The 22,438-nt window shown below is 59.4% G+C and overlaps 5 protein-coding genes and 1 non-coding gene across 6 annotated transcripts; 5 read left to right on the top strand and 1 right to left on the bottom strand.

The window, feature by feature from the left end:
• Positions 1-188: 188 nt before the first annotated feature.
• On the top strand, positions 189-2,105 carry RHOBADRAFT_54237 (uncharacterized protein; the record flags this gene model as incomplete). Its single annotated transcript, XM_018417211.1, has 7 exons — positions 189-652; positions 718-828; positions 924-1,141; positions 1,216-1,603; positions 1,672-1,727; positions 1,789-1,854; positions 1,909-2,105. Coding segments are annotated over exons 1-7 (1,398 nt in total), but the record flags the coding sequence as incomplete, so codon positions are not given.
• A 128-nt stretch (positions 2,106-2,233) lies between these two features.
• RHOBADRAFT_66643 (uncharacterized protein) lies at positions 2,234-4,101 on the top strand. The gene is made up of 5 exons (XM_018419027.1): positions 2,234-2,270; positions 2,352-2,468; positions 2,547-2,759; positions 2,833-2,890; positions 2,962-4,101. Exons 2-5 carry the CDS (start codon positions 2,370-2,372, stop codon positions 3,936-3,938), a joined length of 1,347 nt encoding a protein of 448 aa, XP_018270453.1. The 5' UTR covers positions 2,234-2,270; positions 2,352-2,369; the 3' UTR covers positions 3,939-4,101.
• Positions 4,102-4,232: 131 nt separating this feature from the next.
• On the bottom strand, positions 4,233-4,317 carry RHOBADRAFT_t66. The gene has a single exon. It is a non-coding gene; the product is annotated as a tRNA-Pro (tRNA).
• A 1,299-nt stretch (positions 4,318-5,616) lies between these two features.
• Positions 5,617-7,030, top strand: RHOBADRAFT_66629 (uncharacterized protein). Its single transcript, XM_018419026.1, has 2 exons — positions 5,617-6,181; positions 6,902-7,030. The coding sequence occupies exon 1, from the start codon at positions 5,647-5,649 to the stop codon at positions 6,019-6,021; it is 375 nt and encodes a 124-aa protein (XP_018270452.1). The 5' UTR covers positions 5,617-5,646; the 3' UTR covers positions 6,022-6,181; positions 6,902-7,030.
• Positions 7,031-7,298: 268 nt separating this feature from the next.
• Positions 7,299-10,141, top strand: RHOBADRAFT_66605 (uncharacterized protein). The gene is made up of 5 exons (XM_018419024.1): positions 7,299-7,630; positions 8,060-8,176; positions 8,423-9,294; positions 9,509-9,625; positions 9,934-10,141. Exons 1-3 carry the CDS (start codon positions 7,454-7,456, stop codon positions 9,239-9,241), a joined length of 1,113 nt encoding a protein of 370 aa, XP_018270450.1. The 5' UTR covers positions 7,299-7,453; the 3' UTR covers positions 9,242-9,294; positions 9,509-9,625; positions 9,934-10,141.
• Positions 9,330-10,141, top strand: RHOBADRAFT_66619 (uncharacterized protein; the record flags this gene model as incomplete). The annotated part of the gene is made up of 2 exons (XM_018419025.1): positions 9,330-9,627; positions 9,936-10,141. Coding segments are annotated over 2 exons (384 nt in total), but the record flags the coding sequence as incomplete, so codon positions are not given.
• Positions 10,142-22,438: the final 12,297 nt, after the last annotated feature.

Here is a 22,438-nt window from a genome sequence, read left to right as displayed (position 1 = left end):
CGACGAACGAAGGCGACGGCTCGCTCTTCTCCCGCACCACTCGCCCCGGTGCACCCGCTGCTCGGCCCAATGCTCTAAACAGCCCCTCGGCGAGCACCACGAGGCGCCTCGTCGCCCCCGGTGGCGCACTCGAGCCCTTCCCCGCTCGCCGTCCTCATCGCCGACAACCGGCGGCCGACTCGCCGAGGCGACGGCCCACCCTCGTCCTTGCACTTGTCTCCGCTTCCAACACTCCCGCGACAAGCTCTGCGCGCCGAGGCTGCCGTCTCCCGCCCTCCAGCACCCGTCATGACCCTCGTCGAGCGACACACCTTCGGCTCGACCGTACACGCCCTCCTGGCGACGACCGCCCTGCTCCTTCGCCTACCCTTCCACCTCGTCTACCAGTTCGTCCTCTTCCGCTCGACCTCGCCCCTCGTCCAAGACCTCGGCCGCTCGCCGCTCGCCGAGGCGGCCGCCGTCCTCGTTCGACACATCTTCCTCCACCTCGGCGTCGCACCCGGCCGCGCCCTGTTCAGCCTCGGCATGAGCCTCCCGAGCTCGTGGGTGACGCGGGCCAACGCCGGCGACGTCAAGGCCAACTGGGTTGCGCCTCCCAGCTCGAGCGCGTCGAGCCGCAAGGACGACGACCTGGTGCTGTTCTGGGTCCACGGTGCGTCCTGCGCCTTCTCGTCATGGCCCTCGTCGACAGAACTGACTTCTCTGCGGTTCCTGCAGGTGGCGCGTTCACTCACGACACGGCCGCGACGTGCGAGCCCGCGTTCGTCGCCCTCACCAAGCTCGTCAACGCTCGCGGCGTCAACTTCTCGATCTTCCACCTCGATTACTGTGAGTCCGATTCCTCTGCCTATCTATCCCGACGAGCCTGCTGCCCCGAGGTGCTAGCAACTCGTTTGAGCAGCGCTGACTACCCCATCCCGCAGCGCTCGCGCCCGAGCACATCTACCCGACCCAGCAGCGCCAGATCCTCGCCGCGTACCGCTACCTCGTCGACGAGCTCGGCATCTCGGAGCGTCGCATCTGCATCGGCGGCGACTCGGCCGGCGGAAACCTCGTCGCCGGCTTCCTCCTGCACCTCGCGCGGCCGAGCAAGCGCATCCAGCCGCCCGAGAACTCGCGCTCGACGCCCAAGCAGCCCGGTGTACGTCCTCAAGCCCTCTTTCATCTTGTCCTTGAGCTTGAGAACCGAAGCTGATATCCCCCTCGAGCACACAGTCCGCCCTCTTCATCTCGCCGTTTATCGACCTCCTCTCGTACAACGCCTCGCGCGCGCCGGCCTTCCCCGTCGACTTTATCGACGACGGCGGCGTCTTTCACGGCTCGCTGCGCTACGTCGGCGCCGTCGAGCCGTACCCGCCGCAGCTCGCCGCGTGGCGCCGCGCGCCGAGCTGGAACCCGCTCCGGTGGGTCGCAAACGGCACGGCGGCCGACCCGCCGCCGCGTCGGCTCATCGACCTGTCGGTGAGCGCTGCCGAGGCGGACGAGGCGCAAGGGCTCGCGCTGCTCGCGTCGCCGTACGTCAACCCGCACGCCGATGTCGTCAAGGACCTCGCATGGTTTAAGGAGGCGCTTCCCGGCGATGGCAAGACGCTCGTGACCTGGGGTGCATCTAAAACAGTCCCTTTCTATCCCTGTCGCGCCCTCACTGACCGCCGCTTTCTGCGCGAGCAGGCGGCAAGGAGATCTTCTCGGACGACATCGAGCTCTGGGTCGACGCGCTGAAGAAGGTGCGGTTCCCTCTCGCAGCCCGTCTCGCACCGTTCCACCTTGACGCCTTCCGTTCTGCAGGCCGGCGTCGCTCCTCGAGAGCTCTTCAAGCCGCTCGCGGTCCACGACTGGCCCCTCTTCGACGCCGTGCGTCTCCCACCTCTTCTCGTCCCCCTTCCCCTCGTCCTGCCGAGCTCATGCATCGTCGACTCGCGCAGATCGTCCCGACCAACTCGCGCGACAAGAACGGCGGCGAGCAGAGCCGGTGGGACTACGGCATCCGCGAGATTGCGGCTTTCCTCGAGGCCCGTGCGTTGGAGGCCAGGTGGGCGTGAGAAGCTGCGCGGTCGGCGGACGTGTGTAGCTGTCCACGAGGAACACAGAGAGCTTGCCCCTTGCGCATGATGTTCTCGTTGGGAGAGCTTGCGCGGCGACTCGCGGGCGCCTCTGCCGATGGAGCTCCCGCTGACGGAACCTCGGAGCCGTCCGCTCGCCCTCGTCTCCCATCACCACCTCAAGTGCCCTGCGCGCTCGACACCGTCCAGGACTCTCCACACGTACAGGTGAGCACGAGTCATTCCCCCCAGTCAAGCGCCGCGCCCCTGACCCTCGCCGCCTCCCCTCCCCGTCCGCCGAGGCTCTAGCTGCATCGCCACCTCGCCATGGACACCTCGTTCGACGTCGCGCAGTACGTCGCGCAGCACACAGCTGCCCTGCCAGGCCTCTTGGCCTTCAGCATGGCCGCCCGCACGTCGCTCAAGGTGAGCCCCCCTCTCTCGACTCGCCTCGGTCCCGCTCGCCTCCGCTCGCAGGGCTCACCTCGGTCTCGTCGCCCGCAGAGCTACGTCGCCAGCCAGGCCACCGAGGCGCCGCCCAAGGTGTCGGACAAGGACCTGAAGAAGATGACCTGGGCTCGCCGCGTCGGCCTCGTCGTTGGCATGGTCGCCGTCTTCGGCACCGAGATCTGGCTCCTCTCGACCGGCGACGAGCACGTCCTCGACATGTTCTTCCGCTACCTGTTCGCGTTCGTCTACCAGCTCGCCCTCATGGGGGTGCGTCCCGCCGTCTCTCTCGCCCTCTCTCGCCCTCGGTCGCACCGACTGACGCCCGCCTCGCTCCTCGCAGACGCTCGTCGACCTCAACAAGTCGTTCAAGTGGGCCGCGTTCCGGTCGCCCGGCAACCGTGCGTCCCTAGCCCCCTTCTCCTCGTGCTCTCCCCGTGCGCCCGTCGCTGACCCCGCCAACCCTGCGCAGTCCTCGCCTTCCGCCCGGCGCCCGGCAGCGTCTCGTTCCCGCGCGTCTTGACGGCGGTCACGATCGCGACCGGCATCAACGTTGCGACCTACTTCGACCTGCACTACGGCTTCGCGTCGTTCCTGTCGGTCGCCCTCCTGTACCGCACCTTGTCGGGCGCGCACGGTCGCACCTTCAGCCTGCGCGTCACGATGATCTGCCTCCTCGCGTGGCTCGCCGTCACGTTTGTCGCCGTCGCCTTCATCGTCGTGTACGCCGCGACGTACCTCATGGACGGCGCTGCCGGCAGCCCCATCCTCGAGGGCCTCGACGACGGGCCCGACGGCCCGCCCGCGTTCGCGTCGCCGGTCGTCATGCGCTACCTCAGCCTCATGACGCCGTTCATCTACGCGTTCGCGCCGGGCATGCTCATCACGGGCTGCTTCCGGTTCGACTGGGCCAACCACGTCGCCGACGCGCCCGAGGTCGCCCAGGCCGTCACGCTCGAGACGTGCGAGCCGCGCAAGCGCTTCGCCAAGTACCTGTCGCAGGGCGTCATCCTCCCCGCCACCATGTCGACCGCCTTCCCCAAGCCGTACTACACTACGGCCCTGTGGGCGTGGATCCTCGCCCAGGTCGCCGTCGTCGGCCTGTGGATCGCCGCCCTCCCGCTCCCGCGCGAGGTCCTCGAGGCGGGCACGTTCGACATGATGGCGCTCTCGCTCGCCATCCCCTTCATGGTCGTCGCTCTCGCCGTCACGGCCTCGCTCCGCGGCGAGTTCCGCAGCCTGTGGACCTACAAGGAGGTCTGGGCCCGCCCCGAGTCGGACACGGGCGGCGCCATCGTCCTCGGTGAGGGCAGCACCCTCGATGCCGAGGCACACGTCGACAGTGCCCTCGTCGACGAGAAGCGCTCGCCTCTTGCCGCCGTCGAGCCGGTCGTCGTCGTCGTCGAGGCCGCGCCCGCGTACGCCGTCGAGGCCGTCGCGCCAAAGTAGGCAGCCGGCCGCCTTCATGCCTCGATCGCCCCCTGTCTTTGCCTTCCTTCGCTTTCTGTAGCTACTCTTTCTGTGCCTTGCCTTCTCCGCCTACCCTCTCTCTCTCTCTCTCTCTGTCCTTGTCCTTCAGCGCGTTTGTAATCCGAGCCCAGTTCGCCTTCTTTAGATCTCGAGACTACCTTCAGCGAGAGCAAACTCAAGCTCTGACGAAGGGAGAGAGAGGCGAGGCGGGCGCTCCCTGTGTCCCGCTCACAAGGGGTGCAAAATCTATCTTCCGCGCGCGAGAAAAAAAGCGGGCCTAACCGGGGATTGAACCCGGGACCTCTCCCAAATTGTCGGACGACCCTAAGAGAGAATCATACCTCTAGACCATCAGGCCAGCGCGTGCGCAGGGCATCCAAGCAAGCTTATCTTTCAAACGTTGGCGTTTACCGCGAGCGGACACACCGGCAAGCCCGGACATGAGCGATCAGACGACGTCGGAAAACGGGCGCTGATTCCGCGCCTCGCGTTTGCGCCGCTTTTTCTCAAAACCTCACGGGCAAGCTGTATCGGACCCTGCTCCATGAGTAGCTGCGGAGCTGGAGATCCATCTGAGCCCCACAAGTAGCCATCGAAGCCAGAGTCAAGCCGACCGAGCACTTGAGAGTCGACGCGAGAGCCCGACGCGTCGTGTCTCCCCAGCCAACTGCTTGGCAAAGAGACCATACAATAGTATACCTTGATGGTAATGGAGCCAGATTTGGGCCAGTGCATCCGTAGCATCCTCAGCCAGACCAAGCCTCTTGGCCCCACTCGGACCCAACCCGTCTGCGCGCACAGATCCATGAGGAACAGGGCTACTGACCTACCGCTTGGCACAGGGACCATTTAATGGTATATGTTGACGGTAATGGAGCCAGATTTGCGATATTGCACCAGTAGCATGCTCAGTGGGACCATCCCCCCGAGCCTGCACCTTCTTTTTCCTTCCAGCTGGCCGTGGTGCAGTCAGATTGGGCTGCCCTTGCAGGGCATAATAGAGTACAGTACGCTTTAAATGGTTAGCTAGGTTAGAAGCTGAACGGATGTTGTGGCCCAGTTCTGCAGAGGCAGACCTGTTCCTGGCGGGCCTTACCCTCTCGGACCCAAACCGTTTGCACGCGCAGATCCATGAGGCAGAGGTCTCCCAGCCTACCGCTCAGCACAGGGACCATTGGATAGTATACATTGACAGTAATGGAGCCAGATTTGCGATATTGCATCAGGAGCATGCTCAGTGGGACCATCCCTCCGAGCCTGCACCTTCTTTTTCCTTCCAGCTGGCCGTTGTGCGGTCAGATTGGGCTGCCCTTGCAGGGCGGGATAGAGTACAGCACACTTTAAATGGTTAGCTAGGTTAGAAGCTGAACAGACATTGTGGCCCAGTTCTGCAGAGGCAGACCTGTTCCTGGCGGGCCTTACCCTCTCGGACCCAAACCGTTTGCACGCGCAGATCCATGAGGCAAAGGTCTTCCAGCCTACCGCCCTTACCCTCTCGGACCCAACCCGTTTGCGCGCACAGCTCATGAGGAACAGGGCTACTGACCTACCGCTTGGCACAGGGACCATACAATAGTATACCTTGATGGTAATGGAGCCAGATTTGGGCCAGTGCATTGGTAGCATCCTCAGCCAGTCCAAGCCTCTCGGCCCCACTCGGACCCAACCTGTCTGCGTGCACAGCTCCATGAGGAACAGGGCTACTGACCTACCGCTTGGCACAGGGAGACAACAACAGTATACCTTGATGGTAATGGAGCCAGATTTGGGCCAGTGCATTGGTAGCATCCTCAGCCAGACCAAGCCTCTCGGCCCCACTCGGACCCAACCTGTCTGCGTGCACAGCTCCATGAGGAACAGGGCTACTGACCTACCGCTTGGCACAGGGAGACAACAACAGTATACCTTGATGGTAATGGAGCCAGATTTGGGCCAGTGCATTGGTAGCATCCTCAGCCAGACCAAGCCTCTCGGCCCCACTCGGACCCAACCTGTCTGCGTGCACAGCTCCATGAGGAACAGGGCTACTGACCTACCGCTTGGCACAGGGACCATACAATAGTATACCTTGATGGTAATGGAGCCAGATTTGGGTCAGTGCATTGGTAGCATCCTCAGCCAGACCAAGCCTCTCGGCCCCACTCGGACCCAACCTGTCTGCGCGCACAGATCCATGAGGAACAGGGCTACTGACCTACCGCTTGGCACAGGGACCATTTAATGGTATATGTTGACGGTAATGGAGCCAGATTTGCGATATTGCACCAGTAGCATGCTCAGTGGGACCATCCCCCCGAGCCTGCACCTTCTTTTTCCTTCCAGCTGGCCGTGGTGCAGTCAGATTGGGCTGCCCTTGCAGGGCATAATAGAGTACAGTACGCTTTAAATGGTTAGCTAGGTTAGAAGCTGAACGGATGTTGTGGCCCAGTTCTGCAGAGGCAGACCTGTTCCTGGCGGGCCTTACCCTCTCGGACCCAAACCGTTTGCACGCGCAGATCCATGAGGCAGAGGTCTCCCAGCCTACCGCTCAGCACAGGGACCATTGGATAGTATACATTGACAGTAATGGAGCCAGATTTGCGATATTGCATCAGGAGCATGCTCAGTGGGACCATCCCTCCGAGCCTGCACCTTCTTTTTCCTTCCAGCTGGCCGTTGTGCGGTCAGATTGGGCTGCCCTTGCAGGGCGGGATAGAGTACAGCACGCTTTAAATGGTTAGCTAGGTTTGAAGCTGAACAGACATTGTGGCCCAGTTCTGCAGAGGCAGACCTGTTCCTGGCGGGCCTTACCCTCTCGGACCCAAACCGTTTGCACGCGCAGATCCATGAGGCAAAGGTCTTCCAGCCTACCGCCCTTACCCTCTCGGACCCAACCCGTTTGCGCGCACAGCTCATGAGGAACAGGGCTACTGACCTACCGCTTGGCACAGGGACCATACAATAGTATACCTTGATGGTAATGGAGCCAGATTTGGGCCAGTGCATTGGTAGCATCCTCAGCCAGTCCAAGCCTCTCGGCCCCACTCGGACCCAACCTGTCTGCGTGCACAGCTCCATGAGGAACAGGGCTACTGACCTACCGCTTGGCACAGGGAGACAACAACAGTATACCTTGATGGTAATGGAGCCAGATTTGGGCCAGTGCATCAGTAGCATCCTCAGCCAGACCAAGCCTCTTGGCCCCACTCGGACCCAACCCGTCCGTCCTCCGCTCGTGCCGCTCCGCCTCGTCCATGGCGACCGGGTGGATCGACGACGTCAACCTGCTCGGGTGGGGCAAGACGGTCAGCTCGGCGGTCAACGCCCTCAACGCGCGCATGCGTCACCTTGAGAAGTGGTCGAGGACGCACCGATCCGCCTTCGAGGCCACCAAGACGACCGCCGTCGTCTTCCGGCCCAAGCGCGGCACCGCCGGCGCGAGGACCGCCGCCGCCGCCGCCGCCGAGGCGCCGCCGGTCGTGCTCGACGGCGTCAAGCTCGCGTACGCCGACGAGATGACGATGCTCGGCGCGCGCATCGACGCCGAGCTCACCTTTGCCGCGCACCGCCGCACGTGCGTGAGTCGAGCGGCGCAGGCGGCGGGTGGCGTCGGCCTCCTCGCGCGAGCGCGAGTCGGCCTCTCGGCGCGGCACACGCGCGCCATGGTGCGGGCGTGCGTGTACCCGAAGATGCTGTGGATGGCGGGGGTGTGGTGGGACAAGGGCGGGTCAGTCAAGGTGTTCGAGTCGGTGCAGCGGACGTGCGCCCGGCTCGTGACCGGCGGGTACAGCCTCTCGGCCCTCGCGGCGCTCGAGGTCGAGGCAGCGCTCCCGCCCGTCCAGCTCCTCCTCGATGCCGCCGTCCACCGCGTCGGGCTGCGCGCCTTGAGCGCGGCGCCGACCCACCCGCTCCACCCTCGAGTCGCGCGAGCGCGCGCCCACCTGCCGCAGCGGCCCGACCACCGCTCGCCGCTCCACCGCGCCCTGCACGGGTTCCCCGACACGCTCCCGCGCACCCTCGTCGTCGAGACGCTCCTGCCCGAGCCGGTCGCGCCGTGGGAGGCCGACCCGCTGCCGCCCGCCATCGTCGCCGAGAACAAGGACAAGGCGAAGGAGACGCACCTCGCGCTTCTTGACGGCCTCGGGCCGAGCGACCTCGTCGGCTACTCGGACGGCAGCCTCATCGATGGGCGAGCTGGCGCCGGGTGGGCGCTGCGAGCCGTGTTCTGCGGCGAGGAGCTGTGGCAGGAGAAGAGCGCCGCGCTCGGCGGTCAGCACACGGTGTATCGGGGCGAGCTTGAGGGGCTGCGCATGCTCCTCAGCAAGATGCGGACGCTGACCCCCTCGTCCACCCAGCCTTTCACCCTCCACCTCTGCCTCGACAACCAGGCGGCGGCGCTCCACCCCTCGTCACCGAGGCCCACCTCCGGGCAACCCGCTCGCCTCGAGATTCGCCGACTCGCGCGTGAGCTGAAGGAGACGCACCCGATGATGACCGTTGTCGTCTCTTGGGTGCCTGGCCACGCCGAGGTCGAGGGCAACGAGCGGGCTGACGCCCAGGCCAAGGTCGGGGCCGAGGTGGTCGAGGTCGAGGGCGGTGTGGGCGAGGGGCGGCAGCAGGGCCGCAAGTCGCGGCGGCACAGCATGGTGATGCCGCGCGGGGGCTCAGTCGAGCCGTCAGACGACGAGCACGACGAGTGCTACGGGGGAGAGAGGGAGACGAGCCTCCAGGCCGAGTCGAACCAGCCCCCTCGACCTCGCCTCCCCGCCCTCGTCAACCCTCCTGACGGCCTCGAGGACCTCCGCAGCGAGCCCAAGAGCATTGCGGCGGTCCAGCAGGCCTTCCACCAGGCGCAGCAGGCGGCGTGGGCGGCGAGTTGGGCGACGGCGCCCACCGGCGCGGGACTTCGCAGCGTCACCGGCAAGGTCGCGCCTGGCGCCTCCTTCGCCCGGTACCACGCCACGCTCTCGCGCCGGCAGAGCACGCTGCTCGCCAGGCTGCGGCTCGACTTTACCGGCCTCGCGGCGCACCTTCACCGCATCCAGCGCCACCCGACCGGCCTGTGCGAGTGCGGCGAGGAGGAGACTCGGGCCCACTTCCTCCTCGCCTGCCCCCTCTACGCCGCGCCTCGTGCTGCGCTCGTGCGTGCGACCGGCAAGGACGCCATGCCACCCCTCGCCACCCTCCTCAACGACCTCGCCCTTGCCCGCCCCGTCCTCAAGTTCGTCAACGACACCGGGCGGTTCCCTCGGCTGCACGAGGCGGTCAAGGACTCGGCGGGCACGGTCAAGCAGGGCGTCTAGGTGGACCTGAGGGACTCGGTCGACGTGTGGGAGGACATGGGAGGGAATTCCTCGTGCGCCCGACCGTTTCTCTCTATCCGCTGCCCTCCTCCTCCTCCTCCTCGCCAAACCTCATCCGCCAACCTCGCGACAACTCCGTCATTTCTCGGTCTTTTTCTTTCATTCTTCTTTCTTTCAACTCGTTATACCCTCCTCTACATCCCTGTACACCTTTCCGCCAACCTCGACATCAACTCGACCACCTCCCCCCCCTCTTCCCGGCGGTAGGTACCTGGACGGGCCTTCCTCACGGGCGTGCGCATCCACTCGCTGCCTGCCGTCGCAGCGCGGCCCTGGGCAAGCCATACCCTTGGCGGCCGCAGCAGAGCAATGTCGTACACCCTCAGGTCCGTCCTCAGCTTCTTCCTCGCCGCCATCTCGGCGGCGGACCTCCCCTCTCGCCCGCGCGTTTGCCGCTTGCCGCCCGCCTGCGCGTCGACCCTGGGCCAGTCGACCCGCACGCGGCTGCCGCAGCGCAACGCCGGTGCAGCTGGGCAAGGTGAAGAGGTTGACCTCCTCCTCGTTGGCGCCCTTTCGGGTGTCGGCTTGGGGAACCGCCACAACTCGCCCATTTGACCTCGTTTTCAACCGTTCTTCTTTCTATCGACTCAACACACTTTCCTTTACTACCCTGTACGCCTACCGCGACCCACAGGTCTCCCAGCCTACCGCTCAGCACAGGGACCATACCTAGTATACCTTGACAGTGAAGGAGCCAGATTTGGGGGAGTGCATCAGTAGCATCCTCAGTGGAACCATCCCCCCAAGCCTGCACCTTCTTTTTCCTTCCAGCTGGCCGTGGTGCGGTCAGATTGGGCTGCCCTTGCAGGGCAGAAATAGAATTCAGTACTCTTTAAATGGTTAGCTAGGTTAGAAGCTGAACGGACGTTGAGGCCCAGTTCTGCAGAGGCAGACCTGTTCCTGGCAAGCCTTACCCTCTCGGACCCAACCTGTCTGCGCGCACAGCTCCATGAGGAACAGGGCTACTGACCTACTGCTTGGCAGAGGGACCATTTGATGGTATACATTGACGGTAATGGAGCCAGATTTGCGATATTGCACCGGTAGCATGCTCAGTGGGACCATCCCCCCGAGCCTGCACCTTCTTTTTCCTTCCAGCTGGCCGTTGTGCGGTCAGATTGGGCTGCCCTTGCAGGGCAGAATAGAGTCCAGTACGCTGTAAATGGTTAGCTAGGCTAGAAGCTGAACGGACATTGTGGCCCAGTTCTGCAGAGGCAGACCTGTTCCTGGCAAGCCTTACCCTCTCGGACCCAACCTGTCTGCGCGCACAGCTCCCTGAGGCAGATGTCTCCCCAGCCAACTGCTTGGCACAGGGACCATACAATAGTATACCTTGATGGTAATGGAGCCAGATTTGGGCCAGTGCATCCGTAGCATCCTCAGCCAGACCAAGCCTCTTGGCCCCACTCGGACCCAACCCGTCTGCGCGCACAGATCCATGAGGAACAGGGCTACTGACCTACCGCTTGGCACAGGGACCATTTAATGGTATATGTTGACGGTAATGGAGCCAGATTTGCGATGTTGCACCAGTAGCATGCTCAGTGGGACCATCCCCCCGAGCCTGCACCTTCTTTTTCCTTCCAGCTGGCCGTGGTGCAGTCAGATTGGGCTGCCCTTGCAGGGCAGAATAGAGTACGGGACGCTTTAAATGGTTAGCTAGGTTAGAAGCTGAACGGACGTTGTGGCCCAGTTCTGCAGGGCCAGACCTGTTCCTGGCAAGCCTTACCCTCTCGGACCCAAACCGTCTGCACGCGCAGATCCATGAGGCAGAGGTCTCCCAGCCTACCGCTCAGCACAGGGACCATTCAATAGTATACATTGACGGTAATGGAGCCAGGTTTGCGACATTGTATCAGGAGCATGCTCAGTGGGACCATCCCCCCGAGCCTGCACCTTCTTTTTCCTTCCAGCTGGCCGTGGTGCGGTCAGATTGGGCTGCCCTTGCAGGGCAGAAATAGAATTCAGTACTCTTTAAATGGTTAGCTTGGTTAGAAGCTGAACGGACGTTGAGGCCCAGTTCTGCAGAGGCAGACCTGTTCCTGGCAAGCCTTACCCTCTCGGACCCAACCTGTCTGCGCGCACAGCTCCATGAGGAACAGGGCTACTGACCTACCGCTTGGCACAGGGACCATTCAATAGTTTACGTTGACGGTAATGGAGCCAGATTTGCGCCAGTGCATTGATAGCATCCTCAGCCAGACCAAGCCTCTCAGCCCCACTCGGACCCAACCCGTCTGCGCGCACAGCTCCATGAGGAACAGGGCTACTGACCTACCGCTTGGCACAGGGACCATTGGATAGTAAACATTGACGGTAATTGAGCCAGGTTTGCGATATTGTATCAGGAGCATGCTCAGTGGGACCATCCCTCCGAGCCTGCACCTTCTTTTTCCTGCCAGCTGGCCGTGGTGCGGTCAGATTGGGCTGCCCTTGCAGGGCAGGATAGAGTACAGTACGCTTTAAATGGTTAGCTAGGCTAGAAGGTGAACGGACGTTGAGGCCTAGTTCTGCAGAGGCAGACCTGTTCCTGGCAAGCCTTACCCTCTCGGACCCTCTCGGACCCAACCTGTCTGCGCGCGCAGCTCCATGAGGAACAGGGCTACTGACCTACCGCTTGGCACAGGGACCATTCAATAGTATAAATTGACGGTAATGGAGCCAGGTTTGCGATATTGTATCAGGAGCATGCTCAGTGGGACCATCCCCCCGAGCCTGCACCTTCTTTTTCCTTCCAGCTGGCCGTTGTGCGGTCAGATTGGGCTGCCCTTGCAGGGCAGAATAGAGTTCAGTACTCTGTAAATGGTTAGCTAGGTTAGAAGCTGAACAGACGTTGTGGCCCAGTTCTGCAGAAGCAGACCTGTTCCTGGCAAGCCTTACCCTCTCGGACCCAAACGTTTGCACGCGCAGCTCCGTGAGGCACAGGTCTGCCAGCCTACCGCTCAGCACAGGGACCATACAATAGTATACCTTGACAGTAATGGAGCCAGATTTGGGCTAGTGCATCAGTAGCATCCTCAGTGTAACCATCCCCCTGAGCCTGCACCTTCTTTTTCCTTCCAGCTGGCCGTTGTGCGGTCAGATTGGGCTGCCCTTGCAGGGCAGAATAGAGCACAGCACGCTTTAAATGGTTAGCTAGGTTAGAAGCTGAACGGACGTTGTGGCCCAGTTCTGCAGAGGCAGACCTGTTCCTGGCGGGCCTTACCCTCTCGGACCCAAACGTTTGCACGCGCAGCTCCATGAGGCACAGGTCTCCCAGCCTACCGCTCAGCACAGGGACCATTGGATAGTATACATTGACGGTAATGGAGCCAGATTTGCGATATTGCACCAGTAGCATGCTCAGTGGGACCATCCCCCCGAGCCTGCACCTTCTTTTTCCTTCCAGCTGGCCGTTGTGCGGTCAGATTGGGCTGCCCTTGCAGGGCAGAATAGAGTTCAGTACTCTGTAAATGGTTAGCTAGGTTAGAAGCTGAACAGACGTTGTGGCCCAGTTCTGCAGAAGCAGACCTGTTCCTGGCAAGCCTTACCCTCTCGGACCCAAACGTTTGCACGCGCAGCTCCGTGAGGCACAGGTCTGCCAGCCTACCGCTCAGCACAGGGACCATACAATAGTATACCTTGACAGTAATGGAGCCAGATTTGGGCTAGTGCATCAGTAGCATCCTCAGTGTAACCATCCCCCTGAGCCTGCACCTTCTTTTTCCTTCCAGCTGGCCGTTGTGCGGTCAGATTGGGCTGCCCTTGCAGGGCAGAATAGAGCACAGCACGCTTTAAATGGTTAGCTAGGTTAGAAGCTGAACGGACGTTGTGGCCCAGTTCTGCAGAGGCAGACCTGTTCCTGGCGGGCCTTACCCTCTCGGACCCAAACGTTTGCACGCGCAGCTCCATGAGGCACAGGTCTCCCAGCCTACCGCTCAGCACAGGGACCATTAGATAGTATACATTGACGGTAATGGAGCCAGATTCGCGATATTGCACCGGTAGCATGCTCAGTGGGACCATCCCCCCGAACCTGCACCTTCTTTTTCCTTCCAGCTGGCCGTTGTGCGGTCAGATTGGGCTGCCCTTGCAGGGCAGAATAGAGTTCAGTACTCTGTAAATGGTTAGCTAGGTTAGAAGCTGAACAGACGTTGTGGCCCAGTTCTGCAGAAGCAGACCTGTTCCTGGCAAGCCTTACCCTCTCGGACCCAAACGTTTGCACGCGCAGCTCCATGAGGCACAGGTCTGCCAGCCTACCGCTCAGCACAGGGACCATACAATAGTATACCTTGACAGTAATGGAGCCAGATTTGGGCCAGTGCATCAGTAGCATCCTCAGTGTAACCATCCCCCTGAGCCTGCACCTTCTTTTTCCTTCCAGCTGGCCGCGGTGCGGTCAGATTGGGCTGCCCTTGCAGGGCAGGATAGAGTTCAGTACTCTGTAAATGGTTAGCTAGGTTAGAAGCTGAACAGACGTTGTGGCCCAGTTCTGCAGAAGCAGACCTGTTCCTGGCGGGCCTTACCCTCTCGGACCCAAACCGTTTGCATGCGCAGATCCATGAGGCAAAGGTCTTCCAGCCTACCGCTCAGCACAGGGACCATTAGATAGTATACATTGACGGTAATGGAGCCAGATTTGCGATATTGCACCAGTAGCATGCTCAGTGGGACCATCCCCCCAAGCCTGCACCTTCTTTTTCCTTCCAGCTGGCCGTTGTGCGGTCAGATTGGGCTGCCCTTGCAGGGCAGAATAGAGTACAGCACGCTTTAAATGGTTAGCTAGGTTAGAAGCTGAACGGACGTTGTGGCCCAGTGTTGCAGAGGCAGACCTGTTCCTGGCAAGCCTTACCCTCTCGGACCCAAACCGTTTGCATGCGCAGATCCATGAGGCAAAGGTCTTCCAGCCTACCGCTCAGCACAGGGACCATTGGATAGTATACATTGACAGTAATGGAGCCAGATTTGCGATATTGCACCAGTAGCATGCTCAGTGGGACCATCCCCCCGAGCCTGCACCTTCTTTTTCCTTCCAGCTGGCCGCGGTGCGGTCAGATTGGGCTGCCCTTGCAGGGCAGAATAGAGTTCAGTACTTTGTAAATGGTTAGCTAGGTTAGAAGCTGAACAGACGTTGTGGCCCAGTTCTGCAGAAGCAGAACTGTTCCTGGCAAGCCTTACCCTCTCGGACCCAAACCGTTTGCATGCGCAGATCCATGAGGCAAAGGTCTTCCAGCCTACCGCTCAGCACAGGGACCATTGGATAGTATACATTGACGGTAATGGAGCCAGATTTGCGATATTGCACCAGTAGCATGCTCAGTGGGACCATCCCCCCGAGCCTGCACCTTCTTTTTCCTTCCAGCTGGCCGTTGTGCGGTCAGATTGGGCTGCCCTTGCAGGGCAGAATAGAGTACAGCACGCTCTAAATGGTTACCTAGGTTAGAAGCTGAACGGACGTTGTGGCCCAGTGTTGCAGAGGCAGACCTGCTCCTGGCAAGCCTTACCCTCTCGGACCCTCCCGGACCCAACCTGTCTGCGCGCACAGCTCCATGAGGAACAGGGCTACTGACCTACCGCTCAGCACAGGGACCATTCAATAGTATACATTGACGGTAACGGAGCCAGATTTGCGATATTGTATCAGGAGCATGCTCAGTGGGACCATCCCCCCGAGCCTGCACCTTCTTTTTCCTTCCAGCTGGCCGTTGTGCGGTCAGATTGGGCTGCTCTTGCAGGGCAGAATAGAGTTCAGTACTCTGTAAATGGTTAGCTAGGTTAGAAGCTGAACAGACGTTGTGGCCCAGTTCTGCAGAAGCAGACCTGTTCCTGGCAAGCCTTACCCTCTCGGACCCAAACGTTTGCACGCGCAGCTCCATGAGGCACAGGTCTGCCAGCCTACCGCTCAGCACAGGGACCATACAATAGTATACCTTGACAGTAATGGAGCCAGATTTGGGCCAGTGCATCAGTAGCATCCTCAGTGTAACCATCCCCCTGAGCCTGCACCTTCTTTTTCCTTCCAGCTGGCCGGTGTGCGGTCAGATTGGGCTGCCCTTGCAGGGCAGAATAGAGCACAGCACGCTTTAAATGGTTAGCTAGGTTACAAGCTGAACGGACGTTGTGGCCCAGTTCTGCAGAGGCAGACCTGTTCCTGGCGGGCCTTACCCTCTCGGACCCAAACCGTTTGCATGCGCAGATCCATGAGGCAAAGGTCTTCCAGCCTACCGCTCAGCACAGGGACCATTGGATAGTATACATTGACGGTAATGGAGCCAGATTTGCGATATTGCACCAGTAGCATGCTCAGTGGGACCATCCCCCCGAGCCTGCACCTTCTTTTTCCTTCCAGCTGGCCGCGGTGCGGTCAGATTGGGCTGCCCTTGCAGGGCAGAATAGAGTTCAGTACTCTGTAAATGGTTAGCTAGGTTAGAAGCTGAACAGACGTTGTGGCCCAGTTCTGCAGAAGCAGACCTGTTCCTGGCAAGCCTTACCCTCTCGGACCCAAACCGTTTGCATGCGCAGATCCATGAGGCAAAGGTCTTCCAGCCTACGGCTCAGCACAGGGACCATTGGATAGTATACATTGACGGTAATGGAGCCAGATTTGCGATATTGCACCAGTAGCATGCTCAGTGGGACCATCCCCCCGAGCCTGCACCTTCTTTTTCCTTCCAGCTGGCCGTTGTGCGGTCAGATTGGGCTGCCCTTGCAGGGCAGAATAGAGTACAGCACGCTTTAAATGGTTAGCTAGGTTAGAAGCTGAACGGACGTTGTGGCCCAGTGTTGCAGAGGCAGACCTGTTCCTGGCAAGCCTTACCCTCTCGGACCCTCCCGGACCCAACCTGTCTGCGCGCACAGCTCCATGAGGAACAGGGCTACTGACCTACCGCTCAGCACAGGGACCATTCAATAGTATACATTGACGGTAATGGAGCCAGATTTGCGATATTGTATCAGGAGCATGCTCAGTGGGACCATCCCCCCGAGCCTGCACCTTCTTTTTCCTTCCAGCTGGCCGTTGTGCGGTCAGATTGGGCTGCTCTTGCAGGGCAGAATAGAGTTCAGTACTCTGTAAATGGTTAGCTAGGTTAGAAGCTGAACAGACGTTGTGGCCCAGTTCTGCAGAAGCAGACCTGTTCCTGGCAAGCCTTACCCTCTCGGACCCAAACGTTTGCACGCGCAGCTCCATGAGGCACAGGTCTGCCAGCCTACCGCTCAGCACAGGGACCATACAATAGTATACCTTGACAGTAATGGAGCCAGATTTGGGCCAGTGCATCAGTAGCATCCTCAGTGTAACCATCCCCCTGAGCCTGCACCTTCTTTTTCCTTCCAGCTGGCCGGTGTGCGGTCAGATTGGGCTGCCCTTGCCGGGCAGAATAGAGCACAGCACGCTTTAAATGGTTAGCTAGGTTACAAGCTGAACGGACGTTGTGGCCCAGTTCTGCAGAGGCAGACCTGTTCCTGGCGGGCCTTACCCTCTCGGGACCCAAACCGTTTGCATGCGCAGATCCATGAGGCAAAGGTCTTCCAGCCTACCGCTCAGCACAGGGACCATTGGATAGTATACATTGACGGTAATGGAGCCAGATTTGCGATATTGCACCAGTAGCATGCTCAGTGGGACCATCCCCCCGAGCCTGCACCTTCTTTTTCCTTCCAGCTGGCCGCGGTGCGGTCAGATTGGGCTGCCCTTGCAGGGCAGAATAGAGTTCAGTACTCTGTAAATGGTTAGCTAGGTTAGAAGCTGAACAGACGTTGTGGCCCAGTTCTGCAGAAGCAGACCTGTTCCTGGCAAGCCTTACCCTCTCGGACCCAAACCGTTTGCATGCGCAGATCCATGAGGCAAAGGTCTTCCAGCCTACCGCTCAGCACAGGGACCATTGGATAGTATACATTGACGGTAATGGAGCCAGATTTGCGATATTGCACCAGTAGCATGCTCAGTGGGACCATCCCCCCGAGCCTGCACCTTCTTTTTCCTTCCAGCTGGCCGTTGTGCGGTCAGATTGGGCTGCCCTTGCAGGGCAGAATAGAGCACAGCACGCTTTAAATGGTTAGCTAGGTTAGAAGCTGAACGGACGTTGTGGCCCAGTGTTGCAGAGGCAGACCTGTTCCTGGCAAGCCTTACCCTCTCGGACCCTCCCGGACCCAACCTGTCTGCGCGCACAGCTCCATGAGGAACAGGGCTACTGACCTACCGCTCAGCACAGGGACCATTCAATAGTATACATTGACGGTAACGGAGCCAGATTTGCGATATTGTATCAGGAGCATGCTCAGTGGGACCATCCCCCCGAGCCTGCACCTTCTTTTTCCTTCCAGCTGGCCGTTGTGCGGTCAGATTGGGCTGCCCTTGCAGGGCAGAATAGAGTTCAGTACTCTGTAAATGATTAGCTAGGTTAGAAGCTGAACAGACGTTGTGGCCCAGTTCTGCAGAAGCAGACCTGTTCCTGGCAAGCCTTACCCTCTCGGACCCAAACGTTTGCACGCGCAGCTCCATGAGGCACAGGTCTGCCAGCCTACCGCTCAGCACAGGGACCATACAATAGTATACCTTGACAGTAATGGAGCCAGATTTGGGCCAGTGCATCAGTAGCATCCTCAGTGTAACCATCCCCCTGAGCCTGCACCTTCTTTTTCCTTCCAGCTGGCCGTTGTGCGGTCAGATTGGGCTGCCCTTGCAGGGCAGAATAGAGCACAGCACGCTTTAAATGGTTAGCTAGGTTACAAGCTGAACGGACGTTGTGGCCCAGTTCTGCAGAGGCAGACCTGTTCCTGGCGGGCCTTACCCTCTCGGACCCAAACCGTTTGCATGCGCAGATCCATGAGGCAAAGGTCTTCCAGCCTACCGCTCAGCACAGGGACCATTGGATAGTATACATTGACGGTAATGGAGCCAGATTTGCGATATTGCACCAGTAGCATGCTCAGTGGGACCATCCCCCCGAGCCTGCACCTTCTTTTTCCTTCCAGCTGGCCGCGGTGCGGTCAGATTGGGCTGCCCTTGCAGGGCAGAATAGAGTTCAGTACTCTGTATATGGTTAGCTAGGTTAGAAGCTGAACAGACGTTGTGGCCCAGTTCTGCAGAAGCAGACCTGTTCCTGGCAAGCCTTACCCTCTCGGACCCAAACCGTTTGCATGCGCAGATCCATGAGGCAAAGGCCTTCCAGCCTACCGCTCAGCACAGGGACCATTGGATAGTATACATTGACGGTAATGGAGCCAGATTTGCGATATTGCACCAGTAGCATGCTCAGTGGGACCATCCCCCCGAGCTGCACTTTTTTTTCCTTCCAGCTGGCCGCGGTGCGGTCAGATTGGGCTGCCCTTGCAGGGCAGGATAGAGTTCAGTACTCTGTAAATGGTTAGCTAGGTTAGAAGCTGAACAGACGTTGTGGCCCAGTTCTGCAGAAGCAGACCTGTTCCTGGCAAGCATTACCCTCTAGGACCCAAACGTTTGCACGCGCAGCTCCATGAGGCACAGGTCTCCCAGCCTACCGCTCAGCACAGGGACCATACAATAGTATACCTTGACAGTAATGGAGCCAGATTTGGGCCAGTGCATCAGTAGCATCCTCAGTGTAACCATCCCCCCGAGCCTGCACCTTCTTTTTCCTTCCAGCTGGCCGTTGTGCGGTCAGATTGGGCTGCCCTTGCAGGGCAGAATAGAGTACAGCACGCTTTAAATGGTTAGCTAGGTTAGAAGCTGAACGGACGTTGTGGCCCAGTGTTGCAGAGGCAGACCTGTTCCTGGCAAGCCTTACCCTCTCGGACCCCCCCGGACCCAACCTGTCTGCGCGCACAGCTCCATGAGGAACAGGGCTACTGACCTACCGCTCAGCACAGGGACCATTCAATAGTATACATTGACGGTAAGGGAGCCAGATTTGCGATATTGTATCAGGAGCATGCTCAGTGGGACCATCCCCCCGAGCCTGCACCTTCTTTTTCCTTCCAGCTGGCCGTTGTGCGGTCAGATTGGGCTGCCCTTGCAGGGCAGAATAGAGTACGGGACGCTTTAAATGGTTAGCTAGGTTAGAAGCTGAACGGACGTTGTGGCCCAGTTCTGCAGAGGCAGACCTGTTCCTGGCGGGCCTTACCCTCTCGGACCCAAACCGTTTGCATGCGCAGATCCATGAGGCAAAGGTCTTCCAGCCTACCGCTCAGCACAGGGACCATTGGATAGTATACATTGACGGTAATGGAGCCAGATTTGCGATATTGCACCAGTAGCATGCTCAGTGGGACCATCCCCCCGAGCCTGCACCTTCTTTTTCCTTCCAGCTGGCCGTTGTGCGGTCAGATTGGGCTGCCCTTGCAGGGCAGAATAGAGTACAGCACGCTCTAAATGGTTACCTAGGTTAGAAGCTGAACGGACGTTGTGGCCCAGTGTTGCAGAGGCAGACCTGTTCCTGGCAAGCCTTACCCTCTCGGACCCTCCCGGACCCAACCTGTCTGCGCGCACAGCTCCATGAGGAACAGGGCTACTGACCTACCGCTCAGCACAGGGACCATTCAATAGTATACATTGACGGTAACGGAGCCAGATTTGCGATATTGTATCACGAGCATGCTCTCTGGGACCATCCCCCCGAGCCTGCACCTTCTTTTTCCTTCCAGCTGGCCGCGGTGCGGTCAGATTGGGCTGCCCTTGCAGGGCAGAATAGAGTTCAGTACTCTGTAAATGGTTAGCTAGGTTAGAAGCTGAACAGACGTTGTGGCCCAGTTCTGCAGAAGCAGACCTGTTCCTGGCGGGCCTTACCCTCTCGGACCCAAACCGTTTGCATGCGCAGATCCATGAGGCAAAGGTCTTCCAGCCTACCGCTCAGCACAGGGACCATTAGATAGTATACATTGACGGTAATGGAGCCAGATTTGCGATATTGCACCAGTAGCATGCTCAGTGGGACCATCCCCCCGAGCCTGCACCTTCTTTTTCCTTCCAGCTGGCCGCGGTGCGGTCAGATTGGGCTGCCCTTGCAGGGCAGAATAGAGTACAGCACGCTTTAAATGGTTAGCTAGGTTAGAAGCTGAACGGACGTTGTGGCCCAGTGTTGCAGAGGCAGACCTGTTCCTGGCAAGCCTTACCCTCTCGGACCCTTCCGGCCCAACCTGTCTGCGCGCACAGCTTCATGAAGGAACAGGGCTACTGACCTCCCGATCAGCCAAGGGACCATCCATTGGTATACATGGACGGTAATGGACCCAGATTTGCGATATGTATCAGGAGCATGCTCAGTGGGACCATCCCCCGAGCCTGCACTTTCTTTTCCTTCCAGCTGGCCGTTGTGCGGTCAGATTGGGCTGCCCTTGCAGGGCAGAATAGAGTACAGCACGCTTTAAATGGTTAGCTAGGTTAGAAGCTGAACAGACGTTGTGGCCCAGTTCTGCAGAAGCAGACCTGTTCCTGGCAAGCCTTACCCTCTCGGACCCAAACGTTTGCACGCGCAGCTCCATGAGGCACAGGTCTGCCAGCCTACCGCTCAGCACAGGGACCATACAATAGTATACCTTGACAGTAATGGAGCCAGATTTGGGCCAGTGCATCAGTAGCATCCTCAGTGTAACCATCCCCCTGAGCCTGCACCTTCTTTTTCCTTCCAGCTGGCCGGTGTGCGGTCAGATTGGGCTGCCCTTGCAGGGCAGAATAGAGCACAGCACGCTTTAAATGGTTAGCTAGGTTACAAGCTGAACGGACGTTGTGGCCCAGTTCTGCAGAGGCAGACCTGTTCCTGGCGGGCCTTACCCTCTCGGACCCAAACCGTTTGCATGCGCAGATCCATGAGGCAAAGGTCTTCCAGCCTACCGCTCAGCACAGGGACCATTGGATAGTATACATTGACGGTAATGGAGCCAGATTTGCGATATTGCACCAGTAGCATGCTCAGTGGGACCATCCCCCCGAGCCTGCACCTTCTTTTTCCTTCCAGCTGGCCGCGGTGCGGTCAGATTGGGCTGCCCTTGCAGGGCAGAATAGAGTTCAGTACTCTGTAAATGGTTAGCTAGGTTAGAAGCTGAACAGACGTTGTGGCCCAGTTCTGCAGAAGCAGACCTGTTCCTGGCAAGCCTTACCCTCTCGGACCCAAACCGTTTGCACGCGCAGATCCATGAGGCAAAGGTCTTCCAGCCTACCGCTCAGCACAGGGACCATTGGATAGTATACATTGACGGTAATGGAGCCAGATTTGCGATATTGCACCAGTAGCATGCTCAGTGGGACCATCCCCCCGAGCCTGCACCTTCTTTTTCCTTCCAGCTGGCCGTTGTGCGGTCAGATTGGGCTGCCCTTGCAGGGCAGAATAGAGTTCAGTACTCTGTAAATGGTTAGCTAGGTTAGAAGCTGAACAGACGTTGTGGCCCAGTTCTGCAGAAGCAGACCTGTTCCTGGCGGGCCTTACCCTCTCGGACCCAAACCGTTTGCATGCGCAGATCCATGAGGCAAAGGTCTTCCAGCCTACCGCTCAGCACAGGGACCATTAGATAGTATACATTGACGGTAATGGAGCCAGATTTGCGATATTGCACCAGTAGCATCCTCAGTGTAACCATCCCCCCAAGCCTGCACCTTCTTTTTCCTTCCAGCTGGCCGCGGTGCGGTCAGATTGGGCTGCCCTTGCAGGGCAGGATAGAGTTCAGTACTCTGTAAATGGTTAGCTAGGTTAGAAGCTGAACAGACGTTGTGGCCCAGTTCTGCAGAAGCAGACCTGTTCCTGGCAAGCCTTACCCTCTCGGACCCAAACGTTTGCACGCGCAGCTCCGTGAGGCACAGGTCTGCCAGCCTACCGCTCAGCACAGGGACCATACAATAGTATACCTTGACAGTAATGGAGCCAGATTTGGGCCAGTGCATCAGTAGCATCCTCAGTGGGACCATCCCCCCGAGCCTGCACCTTCTTTTTCCCTCCAGCTGGCCGCGGTGCGGTCAGATTGGGCTGCCCTTGCAGGGCAGAATAGAGTTCAGTACTCTGTAAATGGTTAGCTAGGTTAGAAGCTGAACAGACGTTGTGGCCCAGTTCTGCAGAAGCAGACCTGTTCCTGGCAAGCCTTACCCTCTCGGACCCAAACGTTTGCACGCGCAGCTCCATGAGGCACAGGTCTCCCAGCCTACCGCTCAGCACAGGGACCATACAATAGTATACCTTGACAGTAATGGAG

This window comes from Rhodotorula graminis (genome assembly GCF_001329695.1).
Source record: "Rhodotorula graminis WP1 unplaced genomic scaffold RHOBAscaffold_8, whole genome shotgun sequence".
NCBI classification, from domain to species: Eukaryota; Fungi; Basidiomycota; class Microbotryomycetes; order Sporidiobolales; family Sporidiobolaceae; genus Rhodotorula; species Rhodotorula graminis.
The sequence above is the reverse complement of the archived record's forward strand: the minus strand, read 5'-3'. Positions and strand labels throughout refer to the sequence as shown.

Excerpts from the sequence above, each read along its gene's own strand:
- RHOBADRAFT_66643 (XM_018419027.1), top strand. The coding sequence starts at position 2,370 with ATGGACACCTCGTTCGACGTCGCGCAGTACGTCGCGCAGCACACAGCT. Across the intron at positions 2,760-2,832 it reads ACCAGCTCGCCCTCATGGGG|ACGCTCGTCGACCTCAACAA; the intron begins GTGCGTCCCGCC and ends CGCTCCTCGCAG. Across the intron at positions 2,891-2,961 it reads GTTCCGGTCGCCCGGCAACC|TCCTCGCCTTCCGCCCGGCG; the intron begins GTGCGTCCCTAG and ends AACCCTGCGCAG.
- RHOBADRAFT_66605 (XM_018419024.1), top strand. The coding sequence starts at position 7,454 with ATGACGATGCTCGGCGCGCGCATCGACGCCGAGCTCACCTTTGCCGCG. Across the intron at positions 7,631-8,059 it reads CGTGCGTGTACCCGAAGATG|CTCGCGCTTCTTGACGGCCT; the intron begins CTGTGGATGGCG and ends AAGGAGACGCAC. Across the intron at positions 8,177-8,422 it reads CCGTGTTCTGCGGCGAGGAG|CCGATGATGACCGTTGTCGT; the intron begins CTGTGGCAGGAG and ends AAGGAGACGCAC.
- RHOBADRAFT_66629 (XM_018419026.1), top strand. The coding sequence starts at position 5,647 with ATGAGGAACAGGGCTACTGACCTACCGCTTGGCACAGGGAGACAACAA.